The 20022-nt window shown below is 39.6% G+C and overlaps 1 protein-coding gene across 19 annotated transcripts in view; it reads left to right on the top strand.

The window, feature by feature from the left end:
- The window catches only part of TMCC1 (transmembrane and coiled-coil domain family 1), a 177099-nt gene extending 165819 nt beyond the window's left edge, over positions 1-11280 (top strand). For 18 of the 19 annotated variants that reach the window (XM_074312951.1, XM_074312953.1, XM_074312950.1 and 15 more), the window contains one exon: positions 7282-11280. In XM_074312951.1, coding sequence (XP_074169052.1) covers positions 7282-7596 — 315 coding nt within the window. In that variant the 3' untranslated portion in view covers positions 7597-11280. Of the gene's footprint in view, positions 1-5326; positions 5371-7281 lie in introns of all 19 variants that reach the window. The other variant, XM_074312955.1, reaches the window with a different exon arrangement.
- The last annotated feature ends 8742 nt before the right edge of the window (positions 11281-20022 follow it).

Here is a 20022-nt window from a genome sequence, read left to right on the forward strand (position 1 = left end):
AAACCCAGGGCTTGAATTTTGGAGGGTATCTGGCCATAGCTAAGGAAATAGGTTATGGCCTCTGAGTGTTACAGTGAATTTCACACAAACTCACGGGTGAAGGTCATGGTCTTGAAGGGAGCCAATCACTTGTAATGTTTGGTTATATTTGGGCATAATGTCCTCTTTACAGAGATCAACCTTAAAAAGAGGAGCATGCTTAAAAAGAGAGCAGGGAGCCCTTTACACTGACGTGTCAGGGATTCACTCGCCTTGAAAAGCACCAGGCAGTGTGTGTGAGGATGTCCAAAGGATACTCACCTCTCCATTGTTACAGTGGAATAGTGGGAGCTGAATCTCTCCAGTGGGGAACTGGCTGACTAAACTGTGACATTCATACTATGATGATAGTGTGTAGCAGTTAAAAAGAATGAGGTGAATCTCTATGTATTGACATACATATACAGTTCCTATAGTGTGATACTATTTATATTAAAATAGACAGTCAAAAACAATTCCGTGCATTTCCCTAGGCACACATATGTGTACACTTACACACAGGTGAAAGGATGAGCACACACCACACTGACAGTATTACTTCAAGGGCAGGGACTAGAATTGAGGAAGATATCAAGAGAGATTATGTGTCCTATTTGAAATTTTTTTAATGTTGTGCAAGTATGTGTGTCCTGTGCAACTTAATAATTTTTAAATGAAAACGAGAAACAAAATAATATATTTGAGGTTTTGTCGTCAAAATGTTCAAGACCAAACCTAACTGAGACCGCTGCTTCCTCTGTGAACTGCCCCACAGGAATGCAATGGAGGGCAGTTGAGGTGAATAATAATTACTGGAATAGTGAGTTATGCATTTGGCCTCTCACAGTCAAGACTCTAGCTTACTTGCTTGCTTGTTTGTTTGTTTGTAACAAAAATTAGATTCTATTTGAAATCATGTATCACAGAGTAGATTACTGGCCTAAAGGTTACCACACCTTCAGAAAATATTTGCAGAAAAGACAGTGGTGTGACAATGCTGATCCATCTAAGCATTCATTTTATAAAAATTAAAATGTATTGGGGTAAAATGTATTGGTTAATAGCATTATATAAATTTCAGGTTATAAATTGCCTACAACATTATAATACATCATCTGTATAATCTTATTTTGTGTGCTCACCACCAGAAGTCTAGTCTCCTTCCCTCACCTTGTATTTTACCCCCGTTACCCTATTCTTCCTCCCCCACGCCCCCTACTTTGGACAACCACCCGTTGTCTGGATCTGTGAGTGTTTGCTTGTTTGTTATATTCATTTGTTGTTTTTTGTTTTGTGTCCCACATATGAATGAAATTATATGGTTCCTATCCTTTTGCATCTGACTTTCACTTAGCATAATACTCTCAAGATCCATCCATGTTGTCATAAATGGAAATAGTTCATATTTCTTATGGCTGAGTAATATTCCATTGTATGTAGGTATCACATCTTTATCCAATCATCCGTCAAAGGATACTTGGGTTGTTTGCATGTCTTTGGTATAATAATAATACTGCAACTAACATAGGGGTACATACAGCTTTACAAATAAGTGTTTTCAAAATTTTCAGGTACATATTCCAGAAGAGGGATTGTTGGGTCAGTCCCTTAATTTTTTGAGGCACCTTGATTTTTTTGAGTAACCTCCACACTATTTTCCATAGTGGCCGACCAGTTTACTCTCCCACCAGCTGTGTACGAGGGTTTCCTTTTCTCCACATCCTTCCCAGCACTTGTTATTTCTTGTCTTACTGATAATAGCCAATTCTAATGGGTGTGAGGTTGTTACCGCTTTGTAGTTTTGATTTGCATTTCTGTTATAGCTAGTGACACTGGGCATTTTTTCGTGTATCTGTTGGCCATCTGTATTCTTTCTTGGAAAAGTGCCTATTCAGGTCTTCTGCCCATTTTTTAATCAGGTAGTTTATTTTTTTCTTGTTGAGTTTTATGAGTTCTTTGGAGTCAAGTTCACAAGCACCCCTCTGATACCCAGGTCCCTAAGATTAGTGCCTATGTTTTCTTCTATATGTCTTATTGTTTCAGGTCTTATATTCAAGCTTTTTATCTATTTTGAGTTAATTTTATGTATGGTGTCAGATAGCTGTCTAGTTTCATTCATTTGCATGCGGCTTTTAGTTGTCCTAACACCATTTATTGATGACTTTCCTTTCTCCATTGTATGTATTTGTCTCCTTTGTTGAAAATTAGTTGCATACATATGTGTGGGTTTATCTCTGGGCTCTCAATTCTGTTCCATTGGTCTGTATGTCTGTTTCTCTGCCACTACCATAGTGTTTTGATAACTGTAGCTTTGTAGTATATTTGGAAGAGTGTTATATCTCCAGCTTTGTTCTTTTTTCTCAGGATTGCTTTGGCTATTTGGTGTCTTTTTGTGGTTCCATACAAATTTGAGGATTTTTTTGGTTCTATTTTTGTGAGACATAACTCGTGGGATTTTGGTAGGGATTGCATTAAGTCTATATATTTCTTTAGGTAATGTGTTTTTTTAACAATGTTAATTGTTCCAATCCATGAACACTGAATATCTTTCCATTTCTTTGTCTCCTTCAGTTTCTTTCAACAATGTCTTGTGGTTTTCAGTGTACAGGTCCTTCACCTCTTTTAAGTTTATTCCCAGGGATTTTATCCTTCTTGTTGCGAAAGTAAATGGAATTGTTTTCTTTATTTCTGTTTCTGATACTTCGTTGCTAGTATAAAGGAGTACAACAGATTTTTGTATGTTGATTTTGTATCCTGCACCTTTACTATATCTATTGTTTCCCGTAGTTTTTTCATGGAGTCTTTAGGGTTTTCTATACAGAGAATCTTGCCAGCTCTAAATAATGACAGTTTTACTTCTTCATTCTCAATTTGGATGCCTTTTATTCCTTCCTCTTACCTGACCGCTCTAGCCAGGACTTTGAATACTGTGTTGAACAGCAGTGGTGAGAGTGGGCGTCCTGGTCTTATTCCTTCCTGATCTTAGAGGAAAAGCTTTCAGTTTTTCACAATTGAGTATATTAGCTGAGGGTTTGTCATATATGGCCTTACGTGTTGAGGCACTTTCCTTCTGTACCCATTTTATTGAGTGTCTTTATCATAAGTGGGTGTTGTATCTTGTCAGATGCTTTTCTGTATCTATGATCATAGGATCTTTATTTTTTTGTTGTTAATGTGGTGTATTGATTGATTTGCATATGTTGAACCATCCTTGCATCCCTGCAATGAACCTCACTTGATCATGATGTGTATTTTTAATGTAGCGTATTCTATTTGGTAGTATTTTGTTTAGGATTTTTGCATTTATGTTTATCAGAGACATTGGTCTGTAATTTCCTTTTGTAGTGTGTTCTTGCCTGGTTTTGATAGCAGAGTAATGTTTCCTTTTAAAACGAGTTAAGTATTCCCTCCTTTGAATTTTTTGGAAGAGTTTGAGAATTACAGGTATTGAATCTTCTTTAAATATTTGGTAGAATTCACCAGTGAAGTCATCTGGTCTTAAGCTTTTGTGTTTGGAGGAGGCTTTTGATTGCTATTTCAATTTCCTTACTAGTTATCAGTCTATTTAGGTTTTCCAGTTTTTCATGTTTCAGTGTAGGAAGGTTATATATTTCTAAGAATTTGTCCATTTCTTCTAGGTTATTGAATTTGATGGCATATAGCCTTTCATAGTATTCTTGTATAATCCTTTGTATTTCTGTAGTGTCCATTGTAACTTCTCTTTCATTTCTGATTTTATTTATTTGAGTCTTGTCTCTTATTTCCTTAGTGAATCTTGCCAGAGGTTTGTCAATTTTATTTCCTTTCAAAGAACCAGCTCTTTATTTTATTAATTTTTTCTCCTATTTCCTTTATTTATAATAAAAGGGAAATTTTATTTCCTTCCTTCTACTGACTTTGGGCTTTGTTTGTTCTTCTTTTTCTAGTTCTTTAAGGTGTAATGTTAGATTATTTGAGGTTTTTCTTGTTTCTTGAGGTAGGCCTGTGATGCTGTAAACTTCCCTCTTAGTTCCACTTTTTGCTGCATACCAAAAATTTTGTTATATTTTCATTTGTTTCTGTGTATCTCTTGATCTCTTCTTTTATTTTTCTCCTTTGACCCAGTATTTTCAGTAGCATGTTGTTTAATCTCCACATATTCATGTTGTTTCCAGCTTTCTTCTTAATTTCCAGTTTAATACCGTTGTGATATACTTGGTATGATTTCATTCTACTTAAATTTACTGATACTAGTTTTATGCCCCAACACCTGGTCTGTCCTTGAGAATGTTCCATGTGTACTTGAGAAAAATGTCGTTTTGGAATGGAAAGTTCTATAAATATTAAATATATCCTTTGCTCTAATATGTCATTAAAGACTGATATTTCCTTGTTGACTTTCTGTTTGGATGATCTGTCCATTGCTGTCAATGGGATATTCAGGTCCCCTACTGTAATTGTGTTTTGTCAGTTTCTCCCTTTAAGTCTGCTAGTAATTGCTAAGTGTTGTGTTTTCTTGATGAATTGTCCCCTTTATCATTATAAAATGTCCATCTTTATCTTTTGTTACCTTTTTCATCTTGAAATCTATTTTATCTAAGAATGGCTACACCCACTTTTCTCTAGCTGCCATATGCTTGGACTGTCACCTTCCACTCCGTCACTTTGAGCCTATGTTTGTCATTGTAGCTGAGACGGGTCTCCTGAAGGCAACATATAGTTGGGTCTCGTTTTTCTAATCCATCCCGCTACTCTGTGCCTTTTGATTGGTAAGTTCCGTCCATTTACATTTAGGGTGATTATTGATATATGAGGACTTAACTACAGCCATTTTATCTTTTGTTTTCTGGTTGTCCTGTCTCTCCATTGTTTCTTTTCCCTTGTGTTTCTGTCTGCTATTTTAGTTTGGTAGTTTTCTATGATTTTTCTTCTGTTTCCTTTTTTCCCCCAAATATGTTATGTGTGTCACAGCTCTAGCTTTTTTTTGTGTGTAGTTACCATTAGGTTTATGTAAAAGAATAAATAAAGTTTCATACATACAGTAGTCGTTTTTCTTCTGATTGTATCTTATCTTCATTCACCTGTGCAAATTCAGTCCTTTTCCTCTTCCCCTTATATGTTTTTGTTGTCAGAAATTATCCCTTTTTATCCTGTGCATTCATTTTCAAATTGCAGAACTTATAGTCTTTTTTAAGTTAAGCTTTTTTTCTCCTTTAACCTTTATTCTATAATTGTTTAATACTCTATTCTTAAACAGAGTTGCAAATTCCTGCTTTTGTCTGTTTGTCATCTTACCCAAAGTTTTATGTACTTTGTCTTTTTGTTTCAGATAGAAGAGTTCCTTTCAACATTTCTCGTAATGCAAGTCTTATGGTAAAGTCCTTCAGCTTTTGTTTGTCTGGGAAAGCCTTTGTTTGTCTTTCATATCTAAAGGATACCTTTGCTGGATATTTTATTCTTGACTGGTGGCTTCTCTCTTTCAGTATTTTGAGTATTTCATTCCACTCTCTCCTAGCTTGAGGGTTTCTGAAAAAAGAAAAAAAAGAAAAAAAGTCTGATGGTAATCTAATGGAGTTTCCTTTGTAAGTTACAGTCTTTTTCCCCTGGCTGCCTTGCAAATCCTTTGTCTTTAAATTTTATTTTATTGGGGTGACAATTGTTAGTGAAATTACATAGATTTCAGGTGTACAATTCTGTATTACATCATTTATAAATCCCATTGTGTGTTCACCATCCAGAGTCAGTTCTCCTTCCATCACCATATATTTGTCATTAACTTTTGACAGCTTTAATATATTGTGTCTTGGAAACAATCTTTTTGAATTAAGATAATTAGGTGTTCTGTTAGCTTCTTGAATTTGAAAGTCCAACTATCTCCACAGGTTTGGGAAGTTCCCGATTATTTGTTTGAATAGACTTTCTGTTCCCTTCACCCTCTCTTCTCCTTCTGGCATGCCTATTATCCACGTGTTGCTCTTTCTAATGGAGTCAGATAATTCTCAAAGAATTCTTTCATTTTTAAAAAATTCTTAGTTCTCTCTCTTCTTCCTCCTGGGTCATTTCTAGGTTTAGGTTTCTGTCTGTGAGCTCGCTAATTCTTTCTTCCATCTGGTCTGCTCTGTTTCCAGTGCTCTCTAACACATTCTGCATCATTTATTGAGTTCTTCAGCTCCAGGAGTACTTTACTTAGGAGTACTTTTAAAGTATTCCTAAGTAAAGTACTCCTTTTGTTCATTAATTTTCTTCCTGAGTTTATTGAGCTACCTTTCTCAGTTCTCTTGTTGTCTTGTTGAGCTTCTTCATACCTGCAAACTTAAATTCTCTATCATTAAATCACAGTCTTCTGTGACTTTGAGTTTGGTTCCCAGTAGACTTTTCATTTCCTTTCTGTGCTCCCATGTTACGTTGGTTGTTCATGGAATTTGATGGATTATTTCTCTGTGCATTTGAGGTAATAGGCTCTTTTCTTGTTTAAATACTGTTTTGCTTTCAACAATTCAGGTTGGTAGGTAGGATACTTTCTTTTGTTTTCCAGTAGATGGTGTTACAGCACAAGTTTTTGTTTTCTCTTACTATTTGTGCCTCTGGGATCGCAGGTGAAGTGGCATCACTTCAGTTAATGAAAATGTTACATACCCACTGGGGTGGTGGGTGTCCCCTCTGTGACCGGCTTGCTTCGGTTACAGGGCACCACTGGTGGGGGGACATGTGGCAGGTGGTGGAAAACTGGTTTTGTGAGCTCCCAGAGCCACCTCCCTTTTACTAGTGATCGCTGGTCCCACTATTTTTGGAGGCATCTCCACTGCCTCTACCAGGCTCAGCGAGGATGGTTGGGGCGGGGGATGATTTCATAATTTTGTGGCCCCACTGTACTGTTTAAGATGTCTCAGTCTCCTCTTCCTGGCTTTGTCGGGTTGGTTGGGGACAAGGGAGGCAAGTTCATGATCTTGTAGCTCCTCTTCCCTGGCTGGTAGGTACCTCTCCTTTGCCCTGGGCTCAGCTTTCTTTGCTGGGCTCTTCAGATGTTCAAATGCATGCATCTTTCAGGTGTGTTTGTGTGTTGAGCAGGGGATCCTTTGTTGAGTTATAGTTGTCCAATTTATTGTAAATTTAAGGGGAGAAACAAAGGAGTCTTCTCACTCTGCTGTGATGCTGTCATCACACTCTAGCATATTTAAAATCGTTGTCATAGCTCAAGATGCCTCTGGCTTGCCCACAGGGCATGTCAGCCACTCAGAGCACTTGTGAGCAGAAGGCTTACCTGTTCCCTGTTCTGGCCCACAGGAGGCCCTCGAGGCGTGCCAGACCCGCATCTCCAAGATGGAGCTACAGCAGCAGCAGCAGCAGGTGGTGCAGCTGGAAGGGTTGGAGAATGCCACTGCCCGGAACCTTCTGGGGAAACTCATCAACATTCTTCTGGCCGTCATGGCAGTCCTTTTGGTCTTTGTCTCCACAGTAGCCAACTGCGTAGTTCCTCTCATGAAGACTCGCAACAGGACGTTCAGCACTTTATTCCTTGTGGTTTTCATTGCCTTTCTCTGGAAGCACTGGGATGCCCTCTTCAGCTATGTGGAGCGGTTCTTTTCCTCCCCCAGATGATGCTGGTAACAGAAGGCAGTGCTCCCCTACCCTCTGGCGAGTGCATGCAGTGAAGAATTAGACAGCAACTTACCTACTCTGACATTTTCTACAACAAAAGAGTTGAGTGAATCTGTTTACATTTAGAATAATGTTTTTTTCTTCAAGAGACGCAATTGCAATAGTATTTTTTAGATTTTTATCCAAGAAGTTTTTTGGGCAAAAATCTTGGATCATTTTTATGTAGCATGATTTTCCTTGGGATGCAAATCTGAAACAGTCCTTTAACATGAACCAATAATCTGGAGCATACTGAAGGGCATCTAAATTGTGGCTGGAAGGACTTCACTAAAACCCACTAAAAAGATGCGAAAACCTGATGAGGGAAACCAGTTAAACCTAACACCCTGCCTCGTCTGGGCTCACCACCTCTCCCCCTCCCAGACTAACTTTACTGTGAAATCCTACCACATTCCATGTCTGAATTTTTGGATTCAGGGTGGATTTTTCTTGTCCGTGGAAGAACACATGGATCTCCCTGGCTTTCTCATTCAAGTTGGCCACTCATGCTAACCCTGGAAGTGTGATCACTTTTGAACCTGGTCCCTTAACCTTTGCTAGAATACAGAAGTGAGAGTGGCGTAACGGGATCACTGCACAGTCCTACTGCAGTATTTTGAAGTAGCCCTCCAAATACTTAGTTTTAAGCAAAATCCCGCACTTTTAAGGTTTTTTAAAAAATACGTGTATAGTCACCAATTTAAAAAACAAAAAATCTGAACAGCATACTTGAAGAATGTAATACTCAATCTCTCAGTGCTTCCTTATGGTTTCTAATAGGATTTTTTATTGTTATTATTATTATTGGGTTTTTTTTGAAAAGGGTTGGGAGGGTCTTTTATTTTCTCCTTTGAAATAAAGAAGTGATGTTTTTAAATGAAGAAATGTGTGGATATTTAAGTGTGCTGTTCCCTCTTGTCTTGAAACAGTTTGAGTAAGGAAGACTTGCTGTAATTGCTGCCCTCTGACGCCCTTGTTTTGTGATTCAGCTTAAACTCCCTCCTCTGGCTGCTGCTGCTGCTGCTGCTTTTTGGTGTTTGCCGCCCCCACACCACCACTTTATGGGCTTGGCTTGGTTGGAGAGGAAAGGGGTGTGCAGGGAAGAGGGGGAGGCTGTTTCCACAAACCAGCAAGATAGGATAGGTTTTTTGCCCCAAGAAAACGTTCACCCAGTGACCTTGGGCTGGGGTTGTGTTCAGGAAAAATTGAGACTATATTATGAAAGTCATAAATAATTCTTTGTGTTTCCTTAATTTATTTTTAACACCCCCTAATTACTGAAACCAAAGTGATGTGGAATCTTCTGTCTGCATTTTGGCCCCAGCATCCTTAATTTCAAAGCTTTATTTTGTCTGCCTGTGAGAATCGACTATAGGTGATTCTCACTAAAGAGCAGAGAAGGAAATGTCAGGTTAGAAGGACCCAGATTTGGGGTATAAAATGTTGTCAGCTTCCTAGTCAGATAGACTGAACTATTAACATAACTATGCTCAGTGGACTTTTATAGACAATTTAGAAAAACGGACTGAGACTTCTTCCCCATCCTATAACCAACCAGTTCCACCATCCTGGTGAAACTTGGGTTTTTAGAGCTTATCTAGAAAGTTTGGCTAATCTTCATAGTCGTAGTATTGAATCACAAATGCTGTTTCCCTCTTGGCCTCAGCTCTGGGCAACCAAGTAATGAGCAAGGGGCACATAATGTGCCCCAAAAAGAGTAGCGGAGCATGCGTTGCCTGTTTCCCCCTTCCCGGGAAATTCCTTTGAAAGCAGAGTAGCGTTGCCTTGTCTGAGACCGTGGTTTACATGACAGCTCCAGCCTCCTTTGGCTTTGGCAGGCTGGCCTTCTCAGAGTTAGCATGCTGTTTCCATAATCATTTTGATATTTTAACTCAGGTACCCCACTCTCCACTCTGTCCCCCGATGATTGTAGTGCACCTATTAGCTCTGTTGATCTCTCAGAATTAGTGCCCAGAGCAGGGACCACAGGGGTGATTTTTCTTTTAAAAAGTAATTGGAACCAATTCACGTTCAGGCCAAAAACAAATTGTTCCCAAGCCTGTGTATTTAAAATGTTAACTTTGCCTAAAAATATTGCAGTGACTTGAGGCAGGAGTGCCAAAGGACATCGTGACCTTACCACACTAGCCTAGTGTCCCCTTCCTGCTTTAGCTTGATGGCTCAGAGAAGATAGCCACACGAAGTCACTGAAAAGGTACTCTAGCCACAGTCCTCCAGTTTTTCTAAGATGGAACCTTTGAGTCCCCTAAATTCAGTAGAGGCTACTAAGTTTTGTCAGCACTAGAAGTCACTATGATAGATGGATTGAAGTTATTCCATTTGCCTTGTGACAGTTTCTATCAAAGGAAAGTTTTCACCTCTGGAAAGCCCCCTGAGCTCCCAGCCAAACACGCCCTTGCTAACTTTCCATCCTCCTCTCTCAAACTGTCTTAGGAAGGACCTTCAGGCTAGCTCAGGCACAGTAATGGCCTCCCAGCTCTCTTCTCCCTTGATTGTTCACCAGGCCCAACAGTCGTCTACATTTAATGCTATCTGTAACCATGAGTCTGTTTTGATGCCTTTCCCCATTTTCTGCTGCCCATACCTGTTGCCTTTGAGTTTCTTTCGTGGCTGTTCTTGGACTCTCGTCTATTCAAAGCAAAGCTCCTCTATAACCTCGCTCTATGGTTTAACAATTGTTTGTGAGTGGAAACTTCCCTTACTTTAATGCTTCTTCTCTTTTAAAGACTACATGCATTCCCTTTCAAATGAAACATTCCTGGATAACTTGTTAGTGGATGCGTGAGGCTGGCTGTGGTAACCTGGGTGATTCTGTTCAGATTGTAGAATGACTAACATTTTACCATTTTTATAATTGAAGGGTACTTCTCTGTCTGCTCCAATTTCGATTCCTTGGCATATACTCAGTGCACCCTAGCAAGGAAGGCTTTCTTTTCCACTGGCTCCTTAAAAAGCAAAAGTAGGTTAAATTTTACATTTCAATGACTGGGGTCTTTTCTCCCCCTTGTAACCCCTCTACCCAGTTGAAAATCTGATACCAAGAAAAGCACTGGGATCAAGCCTTCCTTGCTAGCCACGTCCTGATGACGAGCATATTCTCATGTGGTTTTCACTGCATTTGGGTTTGTTTCTGATTTTATGAGGTACAGTCAGTTGGAACGCTGAATTCCGAGCGAGTTCCAATGAGGAGCTGCCTTTGAGCTTTGGAAAATATGCATCCAAAAGAAAACCAAATATTATCAACAAATTGACAAAGGCAAAATTAATGGTTCCCTCCCCCAAATGGAACTGGGGATTTTGAATGTGGCTCTAAGAGTTAACGTTTCTGTCTGTGTGTTGTGTATGCTAGGCGATAACCTCAAGTAGGATTGACTACTAGATTGTAAGTGTGTTTTATCAAAGTGTGTAAGAATAAAAACTCACTTGCACGAATTGAAAAGTACAGAAATGACACTTGTGAACGTGTGAACGTTAACACTGTAGTTGATAGATCTTAAGCTGCTAATTGTTGAGAGAGAATTACATTTATGTTTTGTCTGGTTGCTGCAGATTCTCAGCAGCACTTTTACTGTACATACAAATTGAAATAAAGACCTCAGCTATTAACGAGGTGGTTGGACTCGGGTTTGTTTTGCTCTCTATTTTTGCACATTCAGTTTCCAATGAAAAGTCTGTCAGTCTGAAAACTTTCCACTAGTTTGTGCATTAGAAACTGTGTGTTGCATGTGCGTGCGTGTGTGTGTGTCTAGCCTGTGTGTATGTGTGTGTGTGTGTGTCTTTAGCCAGTATCTTGAAACCGTAACTCATAACTGTGTGGCTGTCACTGTCTCCCTGGATTCTCTACACGTCATTTTAGACTGGCACTTCACCACAATTCCATTCGACTGGTAGGTAAGACTACATTTTAGTCCTTTGGAGGGAGTATTTTAGATGCAGGACCCCAAATTCAGTATCAGAAGACCCCCAACATGGGTATAATAATCCCTGTCCATTCTTACAAGGCTTTGTTAATAAATATTATAATAGGTGTATAAATATACTTTGTAAAATACTTAACATTTGACATTCTGTATATATGCAAGGGGTTATTATCTATGGTTTTGTTATCAAGGTAGAAATGTATTACAACTTTTCCTTGATGATCTCTGGGAGGCCTCTGGAAATCTAGAGGTTAATCTTGCCTTTGACAGGGTACCAAGCAGTGACCTGCTGACTTAGTCCTTCACAGCCCTGATCTATATGTTGAACTATTTGGGCCACACTTCTGGCTTACTAGTTCTGTGCCTCCTACCACATCTGTAAATTAGAGAGATCACACCCATCTTGATCCGACCTAGCAGATGTTGTGAACATAAGAGAGGCCTCTTGGGAAAGCTTTGAAATTGCTGTGAGAATGTCCTTAAGCTTCTAGAAACAGTAGTGCAGGTTGTACATTGCCCAGTCCCAAGGGGCCCTGTAAAAGCAACACTGTGAAGGATTCATTGTAGTGTTGGGTAGTGCATACTGAGCACGCACAGCTGCCCTGATTACAGGTGATACGTAATTTCAAAGCTTTATTTTCATCCATTAAAAACGGGAGAGTGGAAGGCTGGTAACAATCCTGAGAGGCCGTGGTGTAGAAAACGGATTGGGGAGGCAGAGGAGGGTATGGCCAGCTAGAAAATGTATGCCTCACCTAAATGATTCCAATGTGTTTTTGTTAAACTCTATGAGCTAAACTAAACACCTAGCCAACTTGTGACCCAAGTCTTAGGTAAAGAAGAGTAGTTAACATTTATTGAGTACTTACCGAATGCCAGGCATAATGTTTGGTACTTGACATTCAGTTCTCACGTAATTCTCCCACCGTCGTACACTGTGTCATTCTCATTGGCAGGTAAAGACACTGAAGCTTAAGTTAAATGGCTTGCTCAAAGTTACACTGGTAGGAAATGGTAAATTAATGTGATGGAAAATAGGTCTGTGCAACATATGTAACAAAAGATAGGTGTCCATAATGTGTCAGTATAAGAGTTAATAAAAACCAAGAAGAAAACTCAGTAGAAACTAGGCAAAAGTTATGAAGGAATAGTTCACATAAAAAGAAATAAATCACCAATAAAGCTTTCAAAAGGAAATGTTCGGTCTCGTGTAAATCAGTGCATGAAATGGGGAAAATCAGTTGTGGAATAGTATATTATCTCCTATTTATGTTGAAAATATTTTTGTATAAATACATGTATGTAAATGTATAGAAACTAAGCTGCACATTGGACTGTCCCCAGTAATTACTTCTGGGAAGGGGAGTTGGAGGAACGGTGGTAGAATAGGACTTCCATGCCTGACTCCTGTAAAATGTGAACTTCTTAATACGAATGTATTTGGGTATTTTTTAATTAAAAATATCAAAACTTTTTTAAAAAAAGTAATAGGTCCATTGACGAGAGATGAAAAAAGGGTTGATAGTGTCCCTAAAGCCAGATTGTAATAGGCCATCTTTTGCTTCAGGATTGTCTAACAGGGGGCTCTGGATCAAGTCTGGACCAACCCATTGGCCTCTCTTCCAGGCCTGGATTTCTAGGCTTGGTGGTCAAATGGACGTGCCACTGCCAGAGGGCACATGTGAGGAGGTTCTTGCAGCGCTGGTACAGCCTATGCGGTTCAGCCTTCATTCATCCAACAGCATTTGAGAGCCATTCTGTGGACAAGACTGTGCTAAACCAAGTAAAAAGGAACTTGGTAAGAGATACATGTAATGGAGTCAAGCCACATGTGGGAGTGAAGAGGAGGAAGCAGTTCTGACAGGGCAATTGGGAAAGGCTCCATGGAGGACAGAGGGGTATCTGGGCTGAAGATGATGGGTTTCACATGAGTGGAGATGAGAGAGGAGGGCGTTCCAAGTTAAAGGAACAGTATTAGCAAAATCACGGAAGTGAAAAAGGTCAAGGTGAGTGGTTGGAGCAATGGATGGGAGCCTGGATGTGAATCAGTAACACAGTTAAAAATGGTAGGTTGAAGGGGCCAGGATGCAAGAAATTTGAATGTGCTGCAAAGGTTTACCCTGTGGCTACAAGACAAGCCATTAAAGCTACTGGGAGGTGTAGTGACCCAGCCTTGTGTTTAAAGATAATTATAGTCCTTTCAAAAGGAAACTAGCTTCTTTTTCATGTCATTTGAGTCAGTTGGCTGGTTGAGAAATACTGTGCAAAGTATTTGGTCTTTTGCCTTTTGATCTATAATGGGAGCTTAAATTTTTTATTTGAGATCAGGGAAGTGAGGATATAGGAAGCTCAGAGTTCAATTCTTATTACAAAAAACAAAAAAATCCCTGTCACCTTTGGCATTAGAATCCTTAAATGCTACAGCAAGAGGACTTGACAAAATTCAAAATCATTTCAGGCTTCTGCCCTAAAGCTCAAGCTGTCCAAAGAAATATTCTTTCAGAAGACTTCATTTCAATCGTTATTGAGACTCCTAGTAAATGTACAGCAAACCATGATGAAAATGAATTCCAACCACTATACCTTAAAGAGAAAGTATTGAGGGTTAAATGAAATAATTGTACAGTGTCTTACTGACCTAGAGTAAGTGCTTCATAAATATTCTCAATTATTAGTAGTATTAGTAGACAGAGAATTCCTTGAAGACAGAGACCTGTCATATTCATCTGGATCTCTAGAATACATGATGTCTCCCATTCTTACCTGACAAAGGGCCAGTAGCCAGAATTTAGCCTGTCCCTGGTCACCCCTGGCTCCTGAGTTGGTTTGGGAAACCAGAAAATCAGTATGTGTCAAGAATACCCTGACCATAGAAACAACAAAAGAGAGCATTACAGCCATAGAGAACAAAAATTTGTGAATGGATGCACACACAATTTGCTAATGATAGATTTTACTGGTGATTTCTTATCACAGGCAAGGAGATCGTTCTGTTCCTGGCTGTGTCCTCAGTACCTGGAGTGGTGCCCGCCACCTAACAGGTGCTGTTTAAAAGGGGGAATTTAAAAATTGCTGTTTATTGAATCTCTATCCTGTGCCAGGCACAGTGCCACTTGTTTTACTTCTAATTCTTACAGCTGCTCTGAAGAGAGGCTTTTCACATTGCAGATGAAAATGGAAGCTCAGATAGGTGCTTAGATTTTGTCTTAAGAAGTCATTACACTAGTAAATGGCAAAGTCAGCTTTTGAACTCAGCTGACTTTGCCTTAAGGCCCATGCTACTTCTACTCTTCCGTTTTGCTGGACAAAGAATCAGGTTTGTGGATTTCGGACTTTGTGTGACCTTGAGAAGACAGATCACTTTTTCTGGGCCTCCCTGACCTTACTATAAAGTCACCTTAGTTCTCTTCCAGCACTAAAATGATATTCTTAGCACTTGGTTCCCATCTCATGATCTCCTTAGAAGCATAAGCCATAACCACTGAGAGGGTTAAATGTCAGAACAGGACAAAATGGGAATTTGTAGCTGAGGTCTAGGTATGACCAAAATGGGATTGGGGGTGGGGGGAGGGGGACGAGCTGGAAGCCAAGGGAGAGAGTTTGAAGTAAATATAACAAAATGTCTGCATGATGGTGGGTACATGGGTGTTCTGTTACTAAAAAAAAACAAGGTATCAAGGCAATGACAGCACATTAATGGGAGCATTGAAATGATGATAATTGGGCAAATCCCCCTCAATATGTTCTTCATGAAATCTGTGAGTTATGTTCATCTTGTCAGAATTCTTACAGAGCACGTCAGCACGCCTGTGGTATTTCAAAAACCAGTGTTCCAAAAAACACATAGTATCAGTTTTATCCCATTTAATTCCTCATTTGCTGTAATTATTAAAGGTTCATGGGTTATATGAAAAGTAGTTGCAAGCAGCTTAAAATTTTCTCATGTCCTTTAAAAAAATAAGTGTTATTTTTAATAGTTGATTTTTCAAGCACTAAAAAGAATTTCAAATACCAAGCCACAAAGTTTTTGTCCATTTTAAATGCCCTATCACATATTTTTCTTCATTTCAAGAACTCTTTGTTTGGTTCCCCAAATATACTGTGTTTCCCCGAAAATAAGACCTAGCTGGACCATCAGCTCTCATGCATCTTTTGGAGCAAAAATTAATATAAGACCCGGTCTTATTTTAATATAAGAGTGAGTCTCTAATATAATATGATATAATACCGGGTCTTATATTAATTTTTGCTTCAAAAGACTAATTAGAGCTGATGGTCCGGCTAGGTCTTATTTTCGGGGAAACATGTATATAAATTTTGAATTTCTTAATGTTTTCCTTAATAAAACTAAGGAGTAGGTGTAATTCCTGAACGTGAAAACTACCTCACAAGCGTTATAAGGGGACAGCTGGCTGAATCCCTGAAGTATCATTCTGCCTGCCCAGGTGGTCCTTCAGGACTTCCTTTTAATAGAGACCCTGAATCACTTTGCCTTAAGCACTGATGTAAGCATTTTTTTCCTCTTACTCATTTTCAGTAGGTTTCTTCCAAAACATATGATTCACTTCCTGCTGAAATTCATTTAATCATCATGACCAGGTTGTCAGCCCCAAGACGCTAACCTGGACGACTGGAAGGTAATGCTCTTCGCCCCTGCACTAAAACAACCCCGCCAACTGTGCTTTTATTCTTTTTTAAACATAGCTTAACTGGTATAATTCACATACCATACAATTCACCCATTTAAAGTGTTCTTATTCAGTGGCTTTTCATATACTTACAAGAGTTGTGCATCCAGCATCACTAATTCCAGAATATTTTCCCACCCCAAAAAGGAACCCTGCAGCCCTTATCTTTCACCCTGCTCTTTTCCCATCCCTCCCAGCCCCAAGAAACCACTCATCTTTCTGTCTATAGCTTTGCCTGTTCTGGACATTCGATATAAATGGAATCATATAACACGTGGTCCTTTGTGACTGGCTGCTTTTACTTAGAATGTTTTCAAGGTTCATTCATGTGGTAGCACGTTGCAGTATTTCACTCCTCTTTATTGCTGAGTAATACAGCATTGCATGGACAGACCACACCTTTATGCATTCATCCCATGGTGGATATTTGGGTTTTCACTTTTTTGGCTATTATGAATAGTGTTGCTGTGAACATTCATGTACAAATTTTTGAATGAATATGTTTCATTTCTCTTGGGTATATACCTAGGAGTGGAATTGCCAGGTCACATAGTAACTATGTTGAACATTTTGAGAAACTATCAGACTGTTTCCAACGTGGCTCACCCATGTTATATTCCCACCAGTATTCATCATTATCAAATTTCTTAATTATACCCATCCTCTGGATATGAAGTGCTATCTCCTTGTAATTTTGATTTGCATTTCCTTGATGATTATGTATTTTTACTCTAATCTCGCTTTTAATCAGCTTTCCTGTCTATGTCCTCCCAACCCCGTCTGTGGCTGTCACATTTCGTTATTGCCAATGTGATTACCTTACCTAAAAGTTTTTCATTTCCACTCTAAAAACTGCTTTACATTTTCTATGGGCTGGGATTCCATATAACCCAACTTGTCAGATTTATGTCCAAAGTCAGGTTAAATAGGCTCTGAATGAGGCGCCACCAATAAGTAAGATATGTGCTTGGACTTTGTGACTGCTGACCTAGCAGCTCTGAGACTTATTTCTGCTTAAAACCAAGATTTTATTAAAAAAGAAAAGAAAAGAAAAAGAATGAAAAAGGAAGGAAAGCAGAAAGGAAAGAAGGAAGAGAGACAGTGAGAAAGAGAAAGTGAGAAAGAGAGAAGGAAAGAAGGATGGAAGGAAGCAAGCAAGCAAGCAAGCTTGGCTTTTCACTAGTAGTGTGACCTTGGACTTGGTTGGCCCCAGTCTTCATTGCAGGTAGATGTCCCGTCTCTCCTTACTTCATTCATGCCTGGTACCACTTTACTCTCTTCACCTTTACATGTGCTGTTCCCTCTTCTTGCAATGGCCCCCCCACACACACACCCTATTTGTCTGCCTGGCAAGCTTTTAATTCATTCTTTTGTTTAACTCTTTTTAAAGGAATTTTTCAAACATAGGCAAAAAATAAATATAATGAACTCCAATCAACAGTTACCAGCTGGTGGTCAGTCTTGCTTCATCTATACCTGCCCTCTCTCCCCACTGCTCTCCATGCTGGATCCTTTTGAAGCAAATACTAGACAGCATACATTATTTGTCGTCTTTGAGTCTTTTATTTTTCTGGTCAAATATTATTTTTTATGAAATTCATATAACAAAATCAGTCACATTCACAATGTTGTGTAACCACTACTTCTATCTAGTTTGAAAAACAGTTTCATCACCCAAAAGGAAACCCATTATCTGTTAAGCAGTAGCTCCCCCTTCCCTCCTTCCACCACCCCGACCACCATTCTGGACTCTGACTTGATGGATTTACCTATTCGTGGTGTTTTATATAAATGGAAACATCTAATATGTGACCTTTTGTACCCGGCCACCCCTGGGAACCCAGTCCGCGTGGAGAACAGAACTTGCTAGGGGCCCGGTTTGCCCTGCAAAGCCCTGGCGGTCAGGGTAGAGAAGGATAATGGGGTCTCAGAGGAAATGTGTCTGTGAATCCCTCAGAGCGGTCAGAGCAGGAGTCCGGCCTTCTGCCCAAGTTTGATGCTTTGTGATCTCAGGCAAATCACTTCACCTCTTCACTGCCTCTTTCATTCGGCTGAAAAATGAAAATAACAATAGCACCAGCCTCATGGGATTCTTATGAGGGTTTCATGAGTGAATCCATGGAAAGTATCTAGGACAGTACCTGACACACAGTAAATGCTCAATTAGCATAAACTAGTGTCGCTATTATTTGGAAGCCCTGCTCCCATGTATGTCTTTTGCTACAGCTGGGACAAATGTCACCGTTTCCATGCTTACTGTCACCTCTGTACCTTTGCACATGCTGTTCCCACGGCCCCTCTGTTCCTCTGTCTACTTCGTAAATTTCTGTTCTTCCTTCAGAGACCCTGTCTTCTCAGAAGTCTTCCTGAACCAACCCTTCTCCCCTCAGACCAGCAAAGCAGCTCCACTCCCTTCTCTGAGTACGCATTCTAGCACCAGCTATGCTGGGCCTTTGTAACAACTGCACAGTGAGTTGTGGTGTAGCCCTGCTGGACCGTGATGGGAGCTCAGGGAGGGCCGGGTTCCTCTCAGGGACCCCACAGTCTCAATGGATAGGCAGTGGCTGGGGCCCTGGCACCCTCGGACAGTTGTCCCACAAGGGCACTTCAGGATGCTTTCAGCTTTGGAAAGGTAGATACCAAGTATGAAATAATCAGTGATTGAGGTAGAAATCTCCTGGTTTATGGGCCAAGTACCCAGAAGAAGCTGAGTCTGGAGGGTAGCCGCCAGCATGCGATGGGTTCTCACACTTCAGACCCAGCTCTCTGGTGCCACCCAGTGGAGAACTGCACACTTTTACTGGTAGTCCCCCCAAAAGAATTTGGGAGCACTGTGCACCCTCTCACACATTTTAAAATTGACACCCACAATGTGAAAGTTTAAATATATGTAAAGGATGTACTTTGCAGGATATTTTAAATATTGACATCATAAAGTTAAACTGTCTCACCACTCTGTAGTACATGTAGCAATTGGATACCTACCATCACCCATACGAAAAGTACACGAACACGGTCTTTCATGAGGTTTTACCTCATTGTTTTCTCTTTGAAACTTATGTTCAATTCTGTCCGCACAAAGTTTTAGCCTAATGTAATATGTTCTTATGCCTAAAAGACTCTTATTCAGCATACTGCCCTACTTGTCTGTAGCAAAAACTCGGGATATAAACTGAAATTTAAACTGTTTTCAGTTTTCTGTGACTAAGTCACTAAGTGTTTTAAAAAGGTTGTTCTGGAGATTTTTAACTACAAATATTAGTATGCAATTGATCAAAACAACATAAATATATTACAAATGTTGACAGATACTTAACCAAATATGATTAGAATACATTTTTCTTGATTTGATCTGCCCATTTTTGTGTGCCAGTGGATAAATATTTATTTCTATGATGAGTGTGTGACTTAATCTCTTCCTAGTTCTCATGTTTTACAGTCATATGTCACATAAATAAGCTATGGAAAAGAAAGGGGGGAGTATGGGGCCATGTCCCCCAAGTATTTTAACTTCCTTTTGAGTTTTATGCCAAAAATCAGTAGTAATCCATCATCAAGAATTTTGTTGTTGTTGCAACTGGGTGATAGGTAAATGAGGGTTATTAAACCAGTTCCTCTGCTTTTGTGTTTGTTTCCATTTTGCATAGTAAAGGTTAAAGAAATTAAGATTAATTTCTATTAGTTGGCAAGAGGATTGGGCCCTCCTACAATTTTGTTGCAAGCAAAAAATGGAAACTGCTTGGCTGGCAAATGGATTT

This window comes from Rhinolophus sinicus, linkage group LG10 (genome assembly GCF_036562045.2).
Source record: "Rhinolophus sinicus isolate RSC01 linkage group LG10, ASM3656204v1, whole genome shotgun sequence".
Lineage (NCBI taxonomy): Eukaryota > Metazoa > Chordata > Mammalia > Chiroptera > Rhinolophidae > Rhinolophus > Rhinolophus sinicus.